Source organism: Caloenas nicobarica, chromosome 1, assembly GCF_036013445.1.
Source record: "Caloenas nicobarica isolate bCalNic1 chromosome 1, bCalNic1.hap1, whole genome shotgun sequence".
Classification (NCBI taxonomy): Eukaryota; Metazoa; Chordata; class Aves; order Columbiformes; family Columbidae; genus Caloenas; species Caloenas nicobarica.
Genome location: NC_088245.1, coordinates 38,659,244 through 38,678,190, shown reverse-complemented (window position 1 = coordinate 38,678,190; position 18,947 = coordinate 38,659,244). Strand labels below are relative to the sequence as shown.

The window sequence follows — 18,947 nt, the reverse complement described above, 5'->3', positions numbered from 1 at the left end:
ACAAGCCCTTCTCTTCCGGCAGGCTGGTGGTAGCCCTTCACTGGCTCTGTTCTTTGATGTCCCTTTCCTCCAGCCCTCTGTATCTGCCGCCTTCTGCTCTGCTTTCCACTTATATCCTCCTGTGGTCTCACTCTCCTCTCCACTGTACACCTGCACATTCTTCTCCTGAGTAATGTTGCTGGTCTGCAGGCAGCAATTTGGCCCATAGCAAAGAGATCAAAGGGCATTCACACAATCACCATATAGGCATAGTAACATTTCAGATTAAAATGAACATTTTCTGTTTGTGAAGCACTTTTATTAGAAAAAAAATGATGAAAAAGGTTGTATAACAAATATTGTCTCTGAAGTTGGTCAGAATTTTTCAAGTTCAAATTGAAATCTGAGGGCTGGGTTTTTTCCCCAGCAATCAGAACAGCTTATCCAAGTCATGGTTTTGTTCTTTTTTATAAACCAGAATGTCCATGTTCAGAAGTTTTTGCAAGTATCTACATCAAATCCTATGACTGAATTTCATATCCCAAAGGGTCAAGATCCTGGTCCAGAAGCATCAGAGAAGATTCCCGCAGCTTCTGTAGAAGCTTTTGAAGTTCTTCTTTTGAAAATACCTAAAAATAATAATTTTTAAAAAGCATAATGAAGTTATATTTATTTGCAATAAATAGCATGATATAAAAGTAAATGATGGTTAATTTACTTTTTTTTTTTTTAATTTAAGACGGTGTGAACATCAGACGTTTCAGAATGGCCTTTAGTAAAGGACTGGAAGCCAGTAGTAGCAGTATCCAAAACCTGAAGGTAGTCTCAAGATAGCTCTGTCTCATAACTACTACAGAGATTACTGCGAAACAGCCAAATTGAATTTTCCTGTTATTGCTGGCAGACATCTTAAGCCAATCCAGGTGAATGCATCACAGTGTTTTTCTTAGCCTTGATGTTTCTTTTCAGATTTCTAATCCTTGGGTTTTTTTGGTTGTTTGGGGTTTTTTTTGGGTTTTTTTTTGGTTTTTTGGGGGGTGGAGAAGAGAGGGAGCGTTGTGGTTCAGTTGGTTTTTTTGTTAAGTGATAAGGTTTTTTGGGGTTGTTTTTCAGGCTTTTGCAGGGAGAGTTGGTTAGGTAAATCAAGCACCCCAAAACAAAACCTGCTTGTTCAGTGTTCTGAAATGTAAGTGGGGGAAAAAAAAAAATCTATTACAATTCTGCAGTTCAGCTTCTTTCAATAGCCCCCATCCAAAAATTAGTAACTGCACTACCGTGAAGAACTGCTTGTCAAAACATTGTCATCATCTTCAGTGTTTCAAAGTTGAATCTTTGATTCCTTAAGTCAGCATACGAGGAAACCCTTTACTACTGCAGCAAATGGGAAGAGATGAAGGAACTTCTGCTGTTAAGAACATATGGCATCTTCCTCTCTCTATAGAAGCTTTTTCCACAGTCAACCCACAGAACTTTTACATGGAAGCTAAGCTGTCTGCAGCTCTCAGTAACTCACCGTATAAAGCTTGTGTCGCTCAGAAGCGACCATGTCAGCCAGTCGCAGGCACTCCTGATATTGTCCAGTACTATGTAACACTGTGTGCAGCAAAAAACACATCATGGGCAGGCACAGCTTTCGCAGCAAAATCATCTGGTGTGTTCGTTCAGGGTCATCCTCAGCATCCTTACCACAGCGAAATAATGTATTAGTATTATGAAAATTTACCTTTAAAAGGCAACTCAGCATATCCACATAACTAGTAGTGTCAAAGGCAAAAAAACTGGACTAATCGGCCTAGACTGGACTGCCAGATCCGATTTATGTGGTAACTAAAGGAGAAGCAATTTGTAACTGGTCACAGCAAGACCAGAGTGAATTGTACAGGAGTAAACAGAAGCACATCAAACTAAAGATGACAAGGGTACAACTGGGTAAAATCTACACTTTGCAGTCTACACCATGATATAAAAATTAATTTTACCTCTCTAACATCAACCATCCATCCTCCATCAACAAACAGCAACACATTGTACATTTTCTCTTTCACATCAGCTGTAAGAGCGTCCAAGAGGCCTTTCCAAATACCATAGTCCATCTGGCAAAGAAATGAAAAATAAACTACTGCAGAAGAGGATAATTTCCAAGGCTATTTTAACACAGATTCTGTACCTAGCATGCAGCAGCCAGTGCAGCTCTAATTCAAATTAGAGTCTTCAGCAAAATGCCAAAACCTAAAAGCCTACTGCTAACAGCTACTTCCATCCTTGCTTAATTCCCTGTCCAGAAAGTCTGACAGGTTGTTCAGAAGCACTAGAAGCCACCAGAGAAATATAATTGTAAAGAACTTATTCTGCCATGCTTATATAACAAATACATGTATAAACTGAATACAGTGTGTTCGTACTGGGCAGACAGACAAAAAAAGAACTTTTAGCAGAACAAAGAGGACTGCAGCACCTTTCAGAGAAGAAAACGTGACACATGCAAGAACACAAGATAGCCTTCATCCTCCATTTCCAGGGAAAAGTTAATAGCAAAATCAAGTGCTCAGATTTATTAATAACACTGACAATCAACACATTCTAATGAATATTTACGATTACAGTATAAAATACTATCTGTAAAGCTGAGTCATATAAGAAAAAAAGTTTATTGTGCAGTGGCATTACTATTCTCGTACTCCCTTTTCAACATAAAAATAGAATAGTTTATAATAGAGTTCTCAAGCAATATGAATTAGCGGTCTTCTAGTCTGTTTCTTTAAACTAAGATTGCCTCCTAAGCAAGAATGTAAATGTTTATAGTAAAAAACAACTTGAACTTTTACCTACCTCATACTTCTTTTGCTTATGCTCATGGGCCACCTTTTCAGTGAAACTTGCTTGTGGTAACAAAGAAGGCTTCTGTGGAGCTGAGTTCATGTGTTTAAACCATTCATTAAAGGTTTCGTGGGCTTCCTGGATTGCATTGGAAACAGTGTTTGGACATTTTTGACTCATATAATTACAAGAATGTCGTTAATTGCACAGCTATAGTGCATCCAGGAATCAAAAGTTAAATCAAATGAATAAAGCTTAAAGTTTCACCACCAAGGCAAAGCCAGCATTATTTATCAGTAATACCTTGGAATACAGCATGTCTGAAACTCACCAAATATGCCCGAATACATAAATGTTCCCGTATGGCATTGTCATCTTCAGCTGGAAGCGGAGTATCCATTCCCTGTTCTTCCCATTGGTTATATATTTCTGCTATAGAGTCTTGGGGAATCTTCACAAACACATCTTTTGCAGCTTCATGTTTCTTGGATGCTGTGAGAATGCAAGCTGAGTATCAACAGCTTTGCAATTTCCATACTTCATTTTTATAAACTGACAAACTCATGCTTTTTAATAGACTAGATTCGAAGTTACATGAAAAGTAGTGCCAAAAGCCAATGAGAATAAAACCAACATTTAAAAAGCCTACAATAGTTGTGAAGTTTAGTACCCAAGAATTTCCTCATGATTGCATTGCTTTGCTTAAGTGCTTCTGCCCTCTGTGCAGGATCAAATACAAGCCAGTCAATTACATCTATTTTCAGCTGATCCACCTGTAAAAAACAACATATAGATTCACTAACATTTCAAGCATGCAGCTGATGTTAGACACATCAAATCTGGTCAATGAAATACACAAGTTTCTAGAGATCTTTGGATAGCATTATGACATACTAACAAGGATTACTTTATTCACAACTTTAGTATCAAAAGCTTAGAAAACAATCTCTGCAATCTAGAATAATTCAAAAAATCATTTCTAAATATTCCCAAGATAGACCAATGGATAAGCATCAGCTCTCAAAAAAGTTTTATGGATTACCATGCATCTTCCTCAAACTTTAATACGAATACACTGTACAAACATGGTTTACGGAGCCCTTGCTACAACCTTCAGGAGGTGCCATCAGCCTGCAACCACTGTCTCCCAACTCTTGCGTTAGATAAACTACCTATTTGGCTTAGAGAGTCTAAACTTTGTACCGAACAGCAAAAAAATTGCCACAAATTTGCAAATTATGAGTTGCTTTCTAACCACAACTTTGAATGCAAGCTATCAGCAGTATCTCACTGTCACTGAAGTACTGAGTTGGATTGAACCAACACTCAATAGTGACGGCAAGGGAACTGTCAGTGAAGGCAATGTCTGTTGTAGCTGGAATATGACACTTCAGCAATTCACATCTTACATCTGAGATCTAAAGTGTTAATCCTCATAATTCTTAGAAGCTACAATAATATCCCACTCTCAGCTACAATGTATTTTGTTACATTCTTTTCAAGGGCTTTATCTCCACTTACTGTTTGCATACAGACCTGCTGCTGAGCAACACACATGACAGCCCAGAAAAATCAAGGAGATGTAGAAACAGAAGTTATGAATTCGTGCAATTACCCCTCACTTGGGCACATGGAAAAGTGCACTTCCCTCACAGGCTTTTTCAAGGCAATTTCCACCATCATTGAAAGAGAAATATGGATCATATAGAGTAAAAGACTCTGTATCTGATTGCGAACTAGACTGTCTGCGCTACAAAGTACACTCACCTCAGTTGTGCCTGTATCTAACATTTGGTCATGGTGACTGAATTCACCAGCATCCTTCTTGCGGATGTTTTCAACAACAGTTTTTGTTATGCTTGCAACATCCAGACCTCGGGTAAGAGAGAACTGTGTAAGAGCGACCATGAATTCAAACACCACAAAATGCTCCAGCTGTTGATCTTGTTCCATACTACTAGTAATTCCTATCAGTCTGTTCACACTCACATTGACAAACTAAACTATAAGCTTTTGAGATATGTGATTTGTTGGAGGTATTTTAGAAGAATGATATTTGAGGTAACAGAGAATATCAAACATGGGAAAAAGAGTAACACACGTACCAAGTTTTTTGGTCTGTGCTGGGGACCAGCATGCAGATATATTTGCTAAGACCACTGATTCCAACAATTCTGATGGCAAGACTATGATTTGACAGGAACGTACCAGGAAAAGCTCAGAATAGTTCTTTTAGAGATGCTGAAGCACGATGTTTTATTTTCGAAACCTTAGCCAAGTTTTTAAAATAAAGTGACTAAAAATGATTGCAGAAAAGTTAGACACTGAAGTCTGCAGTAAATCTATTTCTTTGTGACTTTTGAGTGGCACAGAAGCATTGTCAAACAATGGACAGTGTGCTGCTTCACTGTAATCCCTTTACTTTGATGTATAGGCTTGGAAAGAATCTTACAATTATTGCAAGCAACCCACCACAGCAAGGAAAGAGTACTATTAATAGGACAAAACCATTAAGATACTCATAACCTTCCTAAATCCACAAACAGGTACATATTTTAATTAGTTTTCTGAAATAATATGATCATGTCAAGCTCCAGAGCATATATTTGATATATACCTACTTGAAGAAATGATCAGCAAATTAATTTTATTTAACTGAAAAATGAAGAGAGACAGGAAGGAAATAATATCATCTTCATAGCTAGGTCTTGCATTAAAAACTACTGAAAGACAAAATAACCCAGGGTATAAAATGATAATTCAAATATCAGCATATCTCACCTGCATCTTTTGCTAATTCAAGGCAGTGGTGGCGCTGATCACTTTCAGTAACATCTTCGAGAAATAACGCATACTGAGCAACAGCCAGCTCTGGAGGCAAGTGGCTAACATAGAATGCTATTAAATCCGTGTGCTTCTCAGATATCATGCGCTGCAGAATAAGAAGCAAATATTTAGAAAAACATACTATATTCCTCTGTGTAAACGCATAAGTATGTTACTTATGTTTACTTACTTAAAAAACATGTTTCATGTAAAAACATAAATGTGTAACAGATATTTATTTTGGTCTGATATAGTAAGATTCCACTCCTCAGCTTCTAAACAAGGATCAATAAAACCATCTCTTATTTAAGCACTGCAGACAGAAAATCTGCTTATTAGGCAAGCTTCCATGCATCTCTTGATAAAAGTGCATTAACTGCGTCATAGCTCTTTTCCTCCTGTAACCTTAAGTCTCCTTTTCTTCCTCCTTTATGTCTAAATTACACCTGAGAAAGCAAACTATTTTTTTAACCTTACCTGAATGTACGTCTTCAGGATTTCAACTGAAACTTCCTCCTTATTGCAAACAAATACAAATTCAATTTTAAATCAGATAATGCAGAAAAAACCAACCAACCAACAACAACAAAACCCCACAAACTTTACAGGCTACTGTTTTTACACAGACACAAGGTTATTTGCTTATCCCCTCTTCTTCAGTAATCTACACATTCAAACAGGCTCAACTGGAAGAACTGTTTCTCTTGAAGAGCGATTAAAAAAAAAGTATGTCTTGTGATTCAAAGATTTAGTGTTCCAAGGATTTTCTTTTTCAGCAACTGCATCATAAAGCTTTTGGTCTAACTGGAAAGCTATTTTCTAAATTGTTTTTGTATGAGGAACAGCTGAGGGAACTGGGACTGTTTAACCTGGAAGAAAGGAGGCTGAGGGGAGACCTTATCGCTGTCTACAACCACCTGAAAGGAGGTTGTAGCATAGACGGTGTTGGTCTCTTCTCCCAACTAAGAAGAGACAGGACAAGAGGAAATGGCCTCAAGTTGCACGAGGGGAAGTTCAGATTAGATATTAGGAAAAATTTATTCACGGGCAGGCTTGTCCGGCATTGGAACAGGCTGCCCAGGGAAGTGGTGGTGTCACCATCCCTGGAGGTGTTTAAAAGATGTATAGATGTGGCACTTAGGGACATGGTTTAGTGATGGATTTGGCAATGCTAGGTTAGTAGTTGGACTCGATGATCTGAAAGGTCTTTTCCAACCAAAATGATTCTGCAATCAAATAATCAATATCATAAAAGCTTGCACAACTGCCTCTTCCCTCTGAGGTCTGCTAAGGGTTGATCAAGCAATCGTTCATTAATTCACCTACTCCAAAATTGTAGAGACAGTAATCAACTCAATGGAATTTATGTAGGAAACTGCACCTTTTTTGTCCCCTCTGTTAAACATATGCTAATGACCAAGCAAAACAATTCTATGGTTCTATTTTGTGTTCTACCATACTTTAAAGACCTATTCTATCAAATTTTGAGTCTTGCTAAAAAAAAGTATGTGTATACACACGCACACAATTTCCCCTTAATTAGCTAAATGTTAACCGACTTCAAAATAAATTTCAGCAAGGGAATGAAGCAGTGATGAGAGGCATGGAAAAACATAATAACTCAGAGCTGTATTTAAATCATCTAATGAAAACACAGATTTGTCTTTTGCCAAAACAGGTTACATTCAGGAACTCATTCGATATATAAGTGCTTCTAATTTTTAAAATAGTAGAAAAGGAGAGCTTCTAAGTACTTGTGATTGCCTCAGAAAAGAGTAATTGCAGTCTATGCAATCGATCTGTCTATTTAGCATGAACAGGCTAGGTAGCTAGTAGGCTACACTTAGTGTATATTTGGGGAAAATACTAAAGTTTCAGCTAGTACCAGTTACCTCAAGCAAAAACATTTATGAGTTTAGAACAATAGGTACAACTTCAAGGACTGTGTATAAGATCAGGTTATATTCAAAGCATCTTTGCTGCTATGAATAAGCCTGACATTGAAGTTTGAGTCAGGTCCTTCTCGATAATGAGCTTCTGAGTAGATCCTCAAAAAATAATTTTCAAGCTGAACTGGAGGTGAGGAGGATGCTCTTTTCTAATTTTCACTGTTGTACTTAGGCTCCAAGATCAACAAATACACTATTTAAGTGTACCAGGCTCACCAGCCTGGTAATAATTTACCGTCATTGCACATAGTTGATATATTTACACGTAATCCTTTCTACTTCACAGACTAGCTATTGCTATGACACCAAATCAAATAAAAGCGAACTCACCTTAGTCTGCAGACCCAAAGTGCGGAAAAACAGAATAAGATGCGTCATGAAACGAAGGAGGTGTCCTGGGAGCACACTTCTGTCTTTGGAAAGCCATCTGCTGAATTCTTCCATCAAGCCTATAGCCACAAAGGAAATGTCAACATTAGCCATATCACAGGGAAAAAAACACCTAAGAAATACTTCAAAATTATGCATTTATTCAACAAATACAATTTAGCCTCAAAAGCCCAACAAAACAGAACAGCAATGGTTTGGAAAGATTTAGCTGTTTGGCTTAAGTATCTGCTGTATGTATTTCATCATTTCTCAGAAAACATTATAGTCTCACAAATATTCTGACATATTTACATGATTTCAAAACTTCTTTGAAAACTACCTTGAACGTCAAACTGCAGAGAGTCCCTACAGTTCTTGATTAACGAAGCAGCTTAGCTTTTAGGTGGAGTTTACCTACTGTGTACTTCTAAAATCCATTCACATATAAGTCTCTGGAAAGGTCACTAGAAATAATGTAGTCAGTTGACATTTATAAATCACTTAGAGAGAAGCTCACCATCCACATCTCCCAGTATAATGAATTTCTGAATCACATGATAATGTTCTTGATTCTCCTCTATAACCCTCTGAGGACAGAAAAATAAAGTTCAAACTTTGAGTAAAATCTTATAGCATAATGTATAAAGAAATCAAACTTATAAATAAAGCAAAAGTTCCTTTGGGAAAAAAAAAAATCTATCCTATTTCAAAGGATATTCTGCACAAAAAGCAGGAGAAAAGGCATTTGGTATCTCAGTGTCCAATTACAAGAATATTGACAAACTGAAAGAAATAACCAGAATATAGATCTGTGGAGTTAATACTTTCATGGGAGACATCCAAGACCAAGGACTTTTTGCTCTGAAGAGGAGAATAAATAACAATGTTACAGAGAAGAGATTCTATAGTCACAGAAGCAGCAACGATATCTATAAATCCTTAAACAAAAGGCCTAAAGAAACTTACTTGAGGAGGAAGAGATTTTTTTTTTTGTTAGAGGAACTAAGGCATGAAATACAATTCAAATGCACCTGTAAAGTTGCTCTATGGTGAGGATTGCACTAGAGAGGCAAAGGCAGCTGGGTGTATCTGTGGCTGACTGCACCAATCTGCAAGCTGTCTTTCAACATGTCTTTGTCTTAGCAATACGAGAAATACTATATGTCTATTCCATCAAATAAAAATAAGTGTAGTTTCAATTTAATCTTTACAAAATTAAAATAGAAGTTATGTATTCCATCTTAATTTAAGTAAGTATCCTGGGTGTTAAAAGTAACAAAGAAATACAGTCTAAGCACATATGCTTTTAAATTTTGAAAGGCCCGTTTTGGAATATGCACACAAACTTCCCATAAAGAAAATGGCATGTAATCAATCTTTGCACATTTTATCCAAGTATTAAACCGTTGATTTAGTCTGTCTGCTTTGTATGTCTGACAAGACTTGACAGTCAGCTGTTTCTGTAGCACACCCAGCTAGTTTGGCAGATATGGGGCAAGACAAAACCTGTAACTTTTTCATCATTAAAAGGTGGCAGCATATAGAAAAATCTATTTGAATTGAGAAATTACACATCATAAAGGTAGAAAACCTGAAATCAGTTACTGTGCATATTTGAGCATTTTGTTTAATAGTGGAGTAAAAGTACATCCTAGTGAATAGTTTAAAATGGTAAACAGTGAGGAGAAACACTGTAATTAATACCTACCTTTTTGTCTGTTGCCTGGAGTTCTTCAAAAACTTTTTCTGAAGTCCAGCTTCAAAGTAGGAGAGAAAAGGCAAAAAATGTTACCTTGAATATTCCAAACAGATCATACAAGATCCTTTGTTGAGTGCAGAAGCATAATTTTACCTAAAACTTACTTTGTTTCTAAATAATCCTTAGGGAGCTCTTCCATCTCCTCTGCAGTTATTACTGAGGTTCGTATTTCCTGCTCAACAAGAGTGTCCACCATGACCCTGAAATATGCCCAAACAGTATCTTCCCAGGTATCGCAAACTGGAAGAAGCTACATATTTAAAAAAAAAAAAAAAAAACAAAAAACCAAACAAAACAAAAACAAAAACAAACAAACAAACAAAACCAAAACCACAGAACAAAAATTATCTGAGATAGAGAACTATCAAAATCCAAAGCAAGCACCTGTAATTTAGGATCAGACTTCCAGGCACCAAAGCAGACTAATAACCATCTTGAACAGCAGCCTTTCCCTCAAAGTAGGATACAAAAAATCCTTTCACTGAATAATGCTCTAGCTCCCTGATTATCTTGTATCAAAGGTAGTCAAAATAAATTGTCCTGTTCTCCTCCCAGAGGCAGCACCACTCTGACACCATTCCCTGTCTTGTGTATCACCACCTTGGAAAAAGAATCCAGATGAAGACCATCCATGTTTCTGCCCCATCATTTTTCAGCAGGATCACTTTGTCTGACCGGTTTATGTCAGGGCTGCACAAGTCTCAGTACAGCAGTGAGCCCTGGAAGATAGGAGGAAGGGAGTGCCACCACTATGGTGATTTTAAGAACTTTATATCCAGTTCTCTGAATCGTGCTAGGCTCTTTCAGCCAAGTGAAACCCTGGGACAAGTTCCAGAGAAAATACTGCATTTCATTAAACACTTCTCTCTTACAGCAATTTAAAAATTACTGAAATTTAATTTCATTAAATGTCTTCTTGCTCTGTCACAAGAAGGTAAATATCTTCTGTTCTATAATTCTGTATAATATTGCAATGCTTTTTTTCATGTAAAAGAATTAATTTTAAATTTCAATTAATAAAAACTGAAAACAATCTCCATTCCCCCTCTTTTTATTTTCTGAATTATCTTCACTACATCATACCAAGATTGGGGGTGCGGGGCTCAAATCAAGCTCCTCAAATAGGAGCTTACCACCAATTACTAAAACAGCAAGTAATCTTCTACAATAGCCTGCAATGTTCCTCATTGCTCTTAAAAATAATTTTAAAAAATCACTAGTTAGGAGTGGGAAATCACAAAAAACATCTGGAGGATTAAAACTAATAAAAAGAGAGAAGTACTTAGAGATAAAAGTGAGCCTCGTACATAGTATAAAACATATTGATAATGAAATTCAGGTACAGAATAATCTTTGGATACTCCAACTCATCTACAAGAATGATGACATCATATAAGCTCTTAAATAATACTAAACTAGAACTAAAACAACATTAGAACTGTTTGTACTGTAAGTTAGCAGGAATAATACTAAGAAAAGTCTATCAAGTATATTTAATTAAGGCATGTCAATCCTACAAAGAACGTGTCTACTGAAGCAGCAATGTTTGCTACTGTCCTGTTTACTAGATCTTTAAAACTACAATAACTAGTAATTGCAGTATTTCTGATATCACTGTCACATATGAGAAAGGAAACGCACAACTACCAAACACCACTTAACTAGGAAGCTTGACATACCTGTTTGAGGTTTCCACTGAGTGCTGCATAGATTGCTCTCTCATATCTATTAAACTGCTCCTAAAATAAACAGAAAAAACATAACTTTTAATTACAAAGCATATATGTTTTCTAGTCATCTTACATTTTGAGATTAATCTATTACAAAATGTTCCATCTAACAGTTTACCAGAAAAGCTGGAAAACCACAGGACATATCAGGAGGCAACATAAGAACAGGAAGTGACTTCCCCTTTGCTGGCACCCCCATGTAACTTATTTGAAAAACTGATATTGACCTGGAAAGAAAGCAATGTTTTTCCTTTTCCATTCAAATAAGTCAAGATGAAAGTATAAATTAATGTAAGCAGTTTCACTTTCAACCAAATTAAAAAATGTCAGGCATTTCCTAAGCTGGAAAAATTGGTTCTGATTATGTAGATTTCTCACTACAAGACACAAATATGTTATTTCATAAGTTCTCTTAGAAACATTAATTGCAAATCCTATAAGCAGCAAACATAGAGTGGATAGGTTTACTTAAAATCATGTTACAGATTTCAGAAAAGTTCAAATTTCTATGTTATTATCAAGTACATCAGCGTTACCTTACCTCTTCAGCCATACGCCAACAACTTATTTTCCAAATGCACCTGTATGGATTCCCTTGAACAGGCTCCAGCTCTTTTCCTGCATGCAAAACATAAAAAAATAAAAAGAAAAAGGTGCTATTAAAAGAAGAGAAACCAGTGACAAGATAAAGCCTATTTTCCGTTATTAACCCAATTTAAATCCCTTTGGAACTCTTCTCAAAGCATTTTGATGTGTTCAACTGGACCAGAAGGTGGCTTTTCTGGAAGCTTGGTACATGCTCATCTGGTTTACAGTATTTGGAAAGCTTAGCTGCTATCTAACTTTCAAGAAAATAGTGGTTTTGACCATAGCATACCTACAACGTTTACATTTGGAAAATGCAAGGAAAAAAGGAATTTTTGTACCTTAAGGAATACAAACTCCTAAAAATGTCACTGCTTCAGTGCTGTTATTCTGCATCCACCTGCACGAGGGCATGCATCATAGAATTAAAACCCATGGGACAGTGGGGTAGGTAGGTACACTCAAAAAAATAGGCCAGGACATTGGTGAAGCATTCAGATAAAAGTAACAGGGTTTGAAAAGTAGGAAAGCGTTGCGCCTTCCAGACCCAGCTACACACACCACTTAGAAACATTCTTAAATTCTTTGCTAAATCCTGCAATGTCCTGAGCATGAAGAGAAGCAAGGTACTGTGTTATAAATAGGATTGTGTGCAAGGAACCCCAGAAACAAGGAAAAGGGTAATTTAACAATTTTCAAATATTTTAAAAGCATCTCTTTTTCCTACATTTATATTTGCTGAACTGTAGTCCTACTATACCTTTCTGAAGCTGGACATAGAGTTCAACTGAGTCTGTAAGAAACAACCCGTTTGCTAGGTGGCACAAGTCAGATGTTGACAAAATACAGAATGAAATATTATACAGAGGTGGAGGAAATCTGTCCAGAACTCTGAGACATAGGTTTCCTAGTGATTATGCTCAATTTTCAAAAAGAAAGTGACTTTAGCATGTTAAATAGATTCAGCGAACCTTTCAACTAAAATAATTTCATATTAGTTTTCACACGTTGAACAGACATGGTAAAATATTTTAGATACAAAAAAGGCTCTTAAGGTGAAAAGAAAGAGCTATTTCTCTTTGCCACAGACGAATAAAGAAAAAGCTCTCTGCCCTATTTTTACATCTGTCTCAAATGCCCTTTGAAGTAGATACCTCCATTTATGTTAGGATCATGATACAACTTCCATCCTTCCAAAGTTGCAGCTCTCCAGGCCTGACCACACCGTTTGCATAACCGCTGTGCCTGAAAAATAATGGATTTTCTCAGCAACAGACTTCAAGGTAGGAAAACAACCAGCTTTTCCTCTAAGAATCTTAACATTAACAAAATAGTTAATTTGTGTAGAGATTCCACTATACAAAAAATAAGCACAAAGGATTTTAAATTCAAAATAACTGAAAGATTTCACAGCAAATAAAATATCAGGTTTTTTCCACTAAACTTTTTCGGGTTTCAGTCAGTGTTTACGGCAATGCGAGAAATATGCTACGGTCTCATCTTTGCTTGCTTAAACAGCTGTTACGCATCCTTCTGAGAAGTTTAGTTTAAGGTGTCGCTTTGTTGCTTAGATGTATAATCCGCCTCTTCATTCAGTTATGTACTTTTCCAGCTGACTCAGCCTTCCAAACCCCTCATGCACTTCTAAAAATAGCACTCTCACCTTTCCCATTATTATATTCAATAATCTATGCACTAGCACAAACAGGTTTAATTCAAAGCTATTGAGAATCGCATGGAAGGTAGAACAGAAACTGTGAAACTGTGCAAAAAGAAGCTTGCCTACAATTCTTCTAATCCTACATCCTGTGGGGCGGGGGGGGGGGGGGGGGCGGCGGGGGGGAAAAGTCAGCTAAAGATTATCTAATTAGTCTGACTGGTACTGTTCCAGGACAAAACAGTATGAACAGCGAGGGAAACTGCAATATGCAGTCTTAGTTTGTTTAGCCAAATTCTGTTCTTTTCACACTGGAAGGCTGCTGACATTCAGCCATTTTGGGAATGGAGACAAACAGTAAATTTAAAGAACAGACAACCAAGTTGTTCTAGCGTACCTTCTATGTATTACTTATTGTACGGTAAATGAACAGGGGTTCATTCTTAATTCAGAGTAAACTTGAAGTATTTTAACTCTTTCAGTAGTGAATAACCCACTTCGGGCTTAGACAGTAGGAACACGACAGCAGCAACTGCAGAACAACTGGTGGTGCAAATTTATATTCATATTGCCCTGCAGCAACATGCTCATGTGCCCATACTATCAGAAAATGAACAGATGTGCACCATATTGGAACAGAATACTAGCAAGTAACCATATTCCTATGTCTAAGGTCTTGGGCACAAGAATCTCAAGTCCCTTTTTTTTTGGTCTCATTACTCAAATGCTATTGTATATACACAGAGCCTAGTGTAAGGGAATCAGTTTCCAGCTGAGGCCTTTAAACAACATCACGATACAAGTATTTACATGATTAAACCATGAAAGCCACTTCGCAAGTGGGAATCATTATTCAGAACAGCTTTAAGAGCAAAATTGCCTGGAGTTTACTCGACTAAGGATTAATACAAGGTACACACATCATATATTCTCTAAGGTGGGGGAACAAGCAGACTTACAGTGAAAGAGTAAATGGAGGATAATAACATGCTTTCTAGATAAAGTCTATCAGAGTTTTCACTGCTGAAGACCCCTGCCAAACAACAAAGGTAAGAAAACTAAAGGTACACAGCAAGAAAAAGAAGTTATTTTAACTAATAACAGTAACCACCATAAATTACTAGGTTTCTTCTATGGCAGGATTAGCCTATGGAGTTTGTGCACTGGTCCCCAGTTCTCAGTCCTAGGACACTGCTCCAAACGTGCAGTTGCAACTTTTCATACAACAAAATGATAAAGACAGGCCTGACTCTCTCCCTGAACTCCACTGAGATCACATACCCAAGGGAACGTTAGAGGAGCAGAGCAAGTAAAGTGTGCTTAACTTAATGCTATTTCCAAGAAAAGCATATATGAAACCTCTCTGTCTGGTTAAAATTGCAAGTGTGTTCCACACTACTCTATGTAGAAGGACACCTGATAATCCACTGATTATTAGAGATGCAGTTAGAAATTCTTTGAAACGTTCTGTGTGTTTGTCTGGCTGTATTTAGTATCAAGTCACTACATGAAAAAAATATCATCAAACAACCAAAAAAACCCAAAGATACAACATTTTTTCCTTAATATCTATTCTACACCCAAAATTACTTAACTAAAGGCAAGATTTTATTAAAATACTAATTTAGCAGTCCATCACTGTCAGTATTGATAACATATTGAAAATTAAATCACTATAAGCCAAATTCAAACAAACATTTTAGTATGCAGCTTTCCATTAGCTTTAATAGTAAGATTTAAAATAAGATACACTAGTTAGCCAAGAAGATACTGTAACTTTCTGCAGCTTACCTCATCTGTCATTCCTGCTCTGATGAGAGTGAAGAGATACTTCAGTAACCGCACATCATCTTCTCGATCCAAATCATCAAGTGGCAGTTTCTGTCTTATAGGGGCATCCGGATCCTGGAAGGCAAAAAGTCACCATCCATCCACACAATACCTATATGCCTCTTCTGATGATTTCCTGTCCTGTTTTATAATTTGGAGTCACTTTTTCATGTTGGCACAACAATCTATACAACCCATGTAGTATCTAGCGTGATACTTCCCTGTTTTCCTCTCTCATTTCTTTTATACCTCTTGTGTCACCGTTCCTATCAGGAGCCATTGAAATTTCCTATTTACTCCAGCACCTTGTTTTTTTGCCCCAAACTTCTCATCTTCCAGCTCTTCTCTCCTTCAAACATACTTTCCCCTTCTGCCTCTCTACCTACCAGACTTTCTCTTCCTCCACCTTCTAACTGAGAAGGCTTTTCATAACAGCTTCTATTTAATCCAAACAGTTTTTTCTCAAGCCAATCAATACCTCATATCAGTCCCCAATTGAATTAATCTGCTATGACTGCTTCACTGTCACTGAGACAGTTCATTACCTCCTTCTGCTGGACAGTCCTTTCCTTGACTTCCCTCCTATTAGCTTTTACTATAGTAGCTCTCAAGCAATCTCATCAGGACTTGGTTTCATTTTGCTAGCTACCGTACAAAATCAGCACAGCCTCATCTGCAAGGGCTTCCAGTTTTATAAGCTCTTCTGGTTAGAAACATGAATTTGTTTCAGATGTAAAAAGTATTAATAAAGCCATTTACTTCACCAAATAGACCACAGGTACTTGTGATGAGGGGTGGGGTTATGGAAGTGACTGCTGAAAGAGAAGTCCACGTATCCCAAAGGAACTCCAGAGATGCCCTGCCTCACAATTTCTGTACCAAATTTTTAGATAGTACAACTACTTTTGGATAGCACAACTATCTAAAAATTGGTGGAAGCCTGTGAAAATAGCATATATGCTCTCTCCAACCCATTTTGAAACCAAAACTTATTTTAAAATAATAATACTTACTAACTCTGTTACCAGAGCTCGAGAACTTCCGATGTATGTACTTAACTGTCGCTGCTTCAGGATATGTAATGTGTTCTCCCTGAAAGTAATGAAATGGTCTTCAGAAAAATGAAAAATGTTTTTTTAGCAAGCATCTTTTAATAAGACACAAATATTGAAAAATTTTTTTTGTTACATGGAATATGGTTACAGAAGAGATACACTTGGTTTTGTCGGTTTATCAATGGACTGCGTTACTGTTGTGAAAATACAACATTTCACAAGAGGTAAAATATTAGAATCAATTCACATATATTTATTTCAAAAGCATTCATTATTTCAGTCATTCATCTATTAACTATGAATTGATTTCTGCTTGAGCAAAATTTCCCATTAGCATTCACTCTAAAGTTAGTCTAGGACAGAAATTCAACTTAGGATGAACACATGATTCCAAAAGCCTGTATTCACTGGCAGGTTTATTCTAGGCATCTAGCATGAAAGGCAGTCTTTGGTCTTTTCTGCCATAAAACCATCACCGGTAATACAGACAACAATTACGGCTTCTGGTGAAGGGTCAATGACACAAAGTGATGACAAGAACTTAAAACAGGCAAAAACTAGAGCCAAAGAAGTGACCAGAGAAACACATAATAAAAATTGTTTCATCCAGTGTAAATAACAGGCTGATCAGTAGATGACCATCTCCTATTGTGCATTATTATGAAAAAAATCAAATCTGCATCCAAGTTAAGATTAAATTAAATTGCTTTGATAGTTTTCCTTTCATCTTTGCCTCCCAAAAGCAGTAGCTGACTTTTGAGAAGATATACTTCAGCAGATGGGTAGGAAGTCTCAATTTGCACATCTAAGAATTTAAAGAAAAGAAGTAAATGAACTGAACAACTTTTAAAAATTCACTTATTTATAAGAGGAATTCTGTGTCTGTGCATCTTATACTTCATAGGAGCATGTATACAATCAAAGAAAGTCTGAACTCACCAATACACGGATTTTGCATAAAACTCAATATTATCGGAGAAGTCCCCAATTTCATCCTTGGCAATGCTCTCTAGCCAATCTACCACCAGCTGGAATAAAATTAAACCATATTTTTAAAACAAAAATGTAACAAGTAATATTTTAACTGCCTTCCTCTCATCTCTGGATCTACTAGTTGTCTACATGGTAACCAAAGGTGTATACACATCCTGAAGACTATTCCACTCTCATTTTAGGTATCCAATATGAAGGTTCCTTAGGCACTTGATCTATATTTCTCACTAGATACCGCAGTTACTACGGTGCTACTTAATAGTTTATTAATCACCACTGACATGTAACAGACGCTCCAAATGTGAATAGCTCTCAGGCTTCCATCTTCTGCAAGCCAGCCTGAGAAACATTTCTGATCTTTAGAGGCTAAGAAGCACTATTTTTACGCATACAGAGAATAACACACGCCAATGAATATTAAAAAAAAAAGTATTAGAAACAGCTTATAAAGCATAGAGCATTAGTGCTATAAACATTTGTCTGCTGAGCTATTTCCATTCTCATCTTAAAAACTTTCCATCATACCTGGCTTTGGCGAACAAGTGAATCTTTCTGAAACAAGTTGTCCACAGTCGTCTTTTCACTAGCAGTTAAAACCTATTTAAGAAAAAGCTGATTATTACATCATAGAAAAATTGCCAGAAAACCAGAAATACTAAACACATACTAACTCATAAACTTTCTACAAGTTCAGTATGCTATCTCTCCTCTACCACTTTTTTAAGAACAGGTGACACTATACATGTGTTTTATTCGGATGATCTTTTACATCCACTCACATTAAAAAGTGTAAAAATTAGGTTCAGAATATAATTCCCAAATGTATGAACACAGAAAGATTCTACATAGTAGAACCATTGATTCCACTGGCTTCACTCATATTATCCTAAGTCTGATTTATTACTGTATACATAAAAATATTACATTTTCGAAGACCATATGCACACTTAACATGAACAAACAAAAAAGAACTCAAAACCCAAAAAACCCAACCCCAGAACCCTGATCTTTCTGTCTGCTCTCCTGCATTAATTTAGCTTTCATTAGACTTGCAACAAAAAGAGAACAGAAGATGCATTTTCCTAAAAAACACAGGTAAAAAGAGATTGGTTTTTGGCACAACAGTGTTTAATTTAATAATGACAACTTCGCAGTAGGAATGCTAGAGGAAGCTATTTTATGACTGAGAAAAGAGCAACGGCGATAATTAATTTTACAAAGGCAGAGTCACTTATTGTTTTGTCTTCATAAGCATATTCTGGCAGCAAAGGCCAGAATTACTGTATTGACATAGACGACTACAGCTGAAACAAGAATGCTAAAAAATTTGGACTTCTCTTGAGATAAATTGGAATGAGGATTGCGAAGGCTAGACAGCTTAAGACCACATGTTCTCCT

General features: G+C 36.6%; 1 protein-coding gene across 1 annotated transcript in view; it reads right to left on the bottom strand.

Moving 5' to 3' along the window:
- Positions 1-297: 297 nt before the first annotated feature.
- Positions 298-18,947, bottom strand: part of NUP107 (nucleoporin 107) — a 31,361-nt gene continuing 12,711 nt past the window's right edge. The window contains exons 9-28 of the mRNA XM_065637829.1: positions 18,075-18,146; positions 17,496-17,584; positions 16,515-16,593; positions 15,463-15,576; positions 13,169-13,259; positions 11,971-12,047; positions 11,379-11,438; positions 9,804-9,949; positions 9,649-9,697; positions 8,458-8,527; positions 7,902-8,020; positions 6,100-6,138; positions 5,578-5,728; positions 4,564-4,670; positions 3,467-3,569; positions 3,128-3,288; positions 2,809-2,934; positions 1,959-2,072; positions 1,493-1,660; positions 298-608 (exon numbers count right to left, since the gene is read on the bottom strand). Coding sequence (XP_065493901.1) covers positions 501-608; positions 1,493-1,660; positions 1,959-2,072; positions 2,809-2,934; positions 3,128-3,288; positions 3,467-3,569; positions 4,564-4,670; positions 5,578-5,728; positions 6,100-6,138; positions 7,902-8,020; positions 8,458-8,527; positions 9,649-9,697; positions 9,804-9,949; positions 11,379-11,438; positions 11,971-12,047; positions 13,169-13,259; positions 15,463-15,576; positions 16,515-16,593; positions 17,496-17,584; positions 18,075-18,146 — 2,043 coding nt within the window. The 3' untranslated portion in view covers positions 298-500. The remainder of the gene's footprint in view (positions 609-1,492; positions 1,661-1,958; positions 2,073-2,808; positions 2,935-3,127; positions 3,289-3,466; positions 3,570-4,563; positions 4,671-5,577; positions 5,729-6,099; positions 6,139-7,901; positions 8,021-8,457; positions 8,528-9,648; positions 9,698-9,803; positions 9,950-11,378; positions 11,439-11,970; positions 12,048-13,168; positions 13,260-15,462; positions 15,577-16,514; positions 16,594-17,495; positions 17,585-18,074; positions 18,147-18,947) is intronic.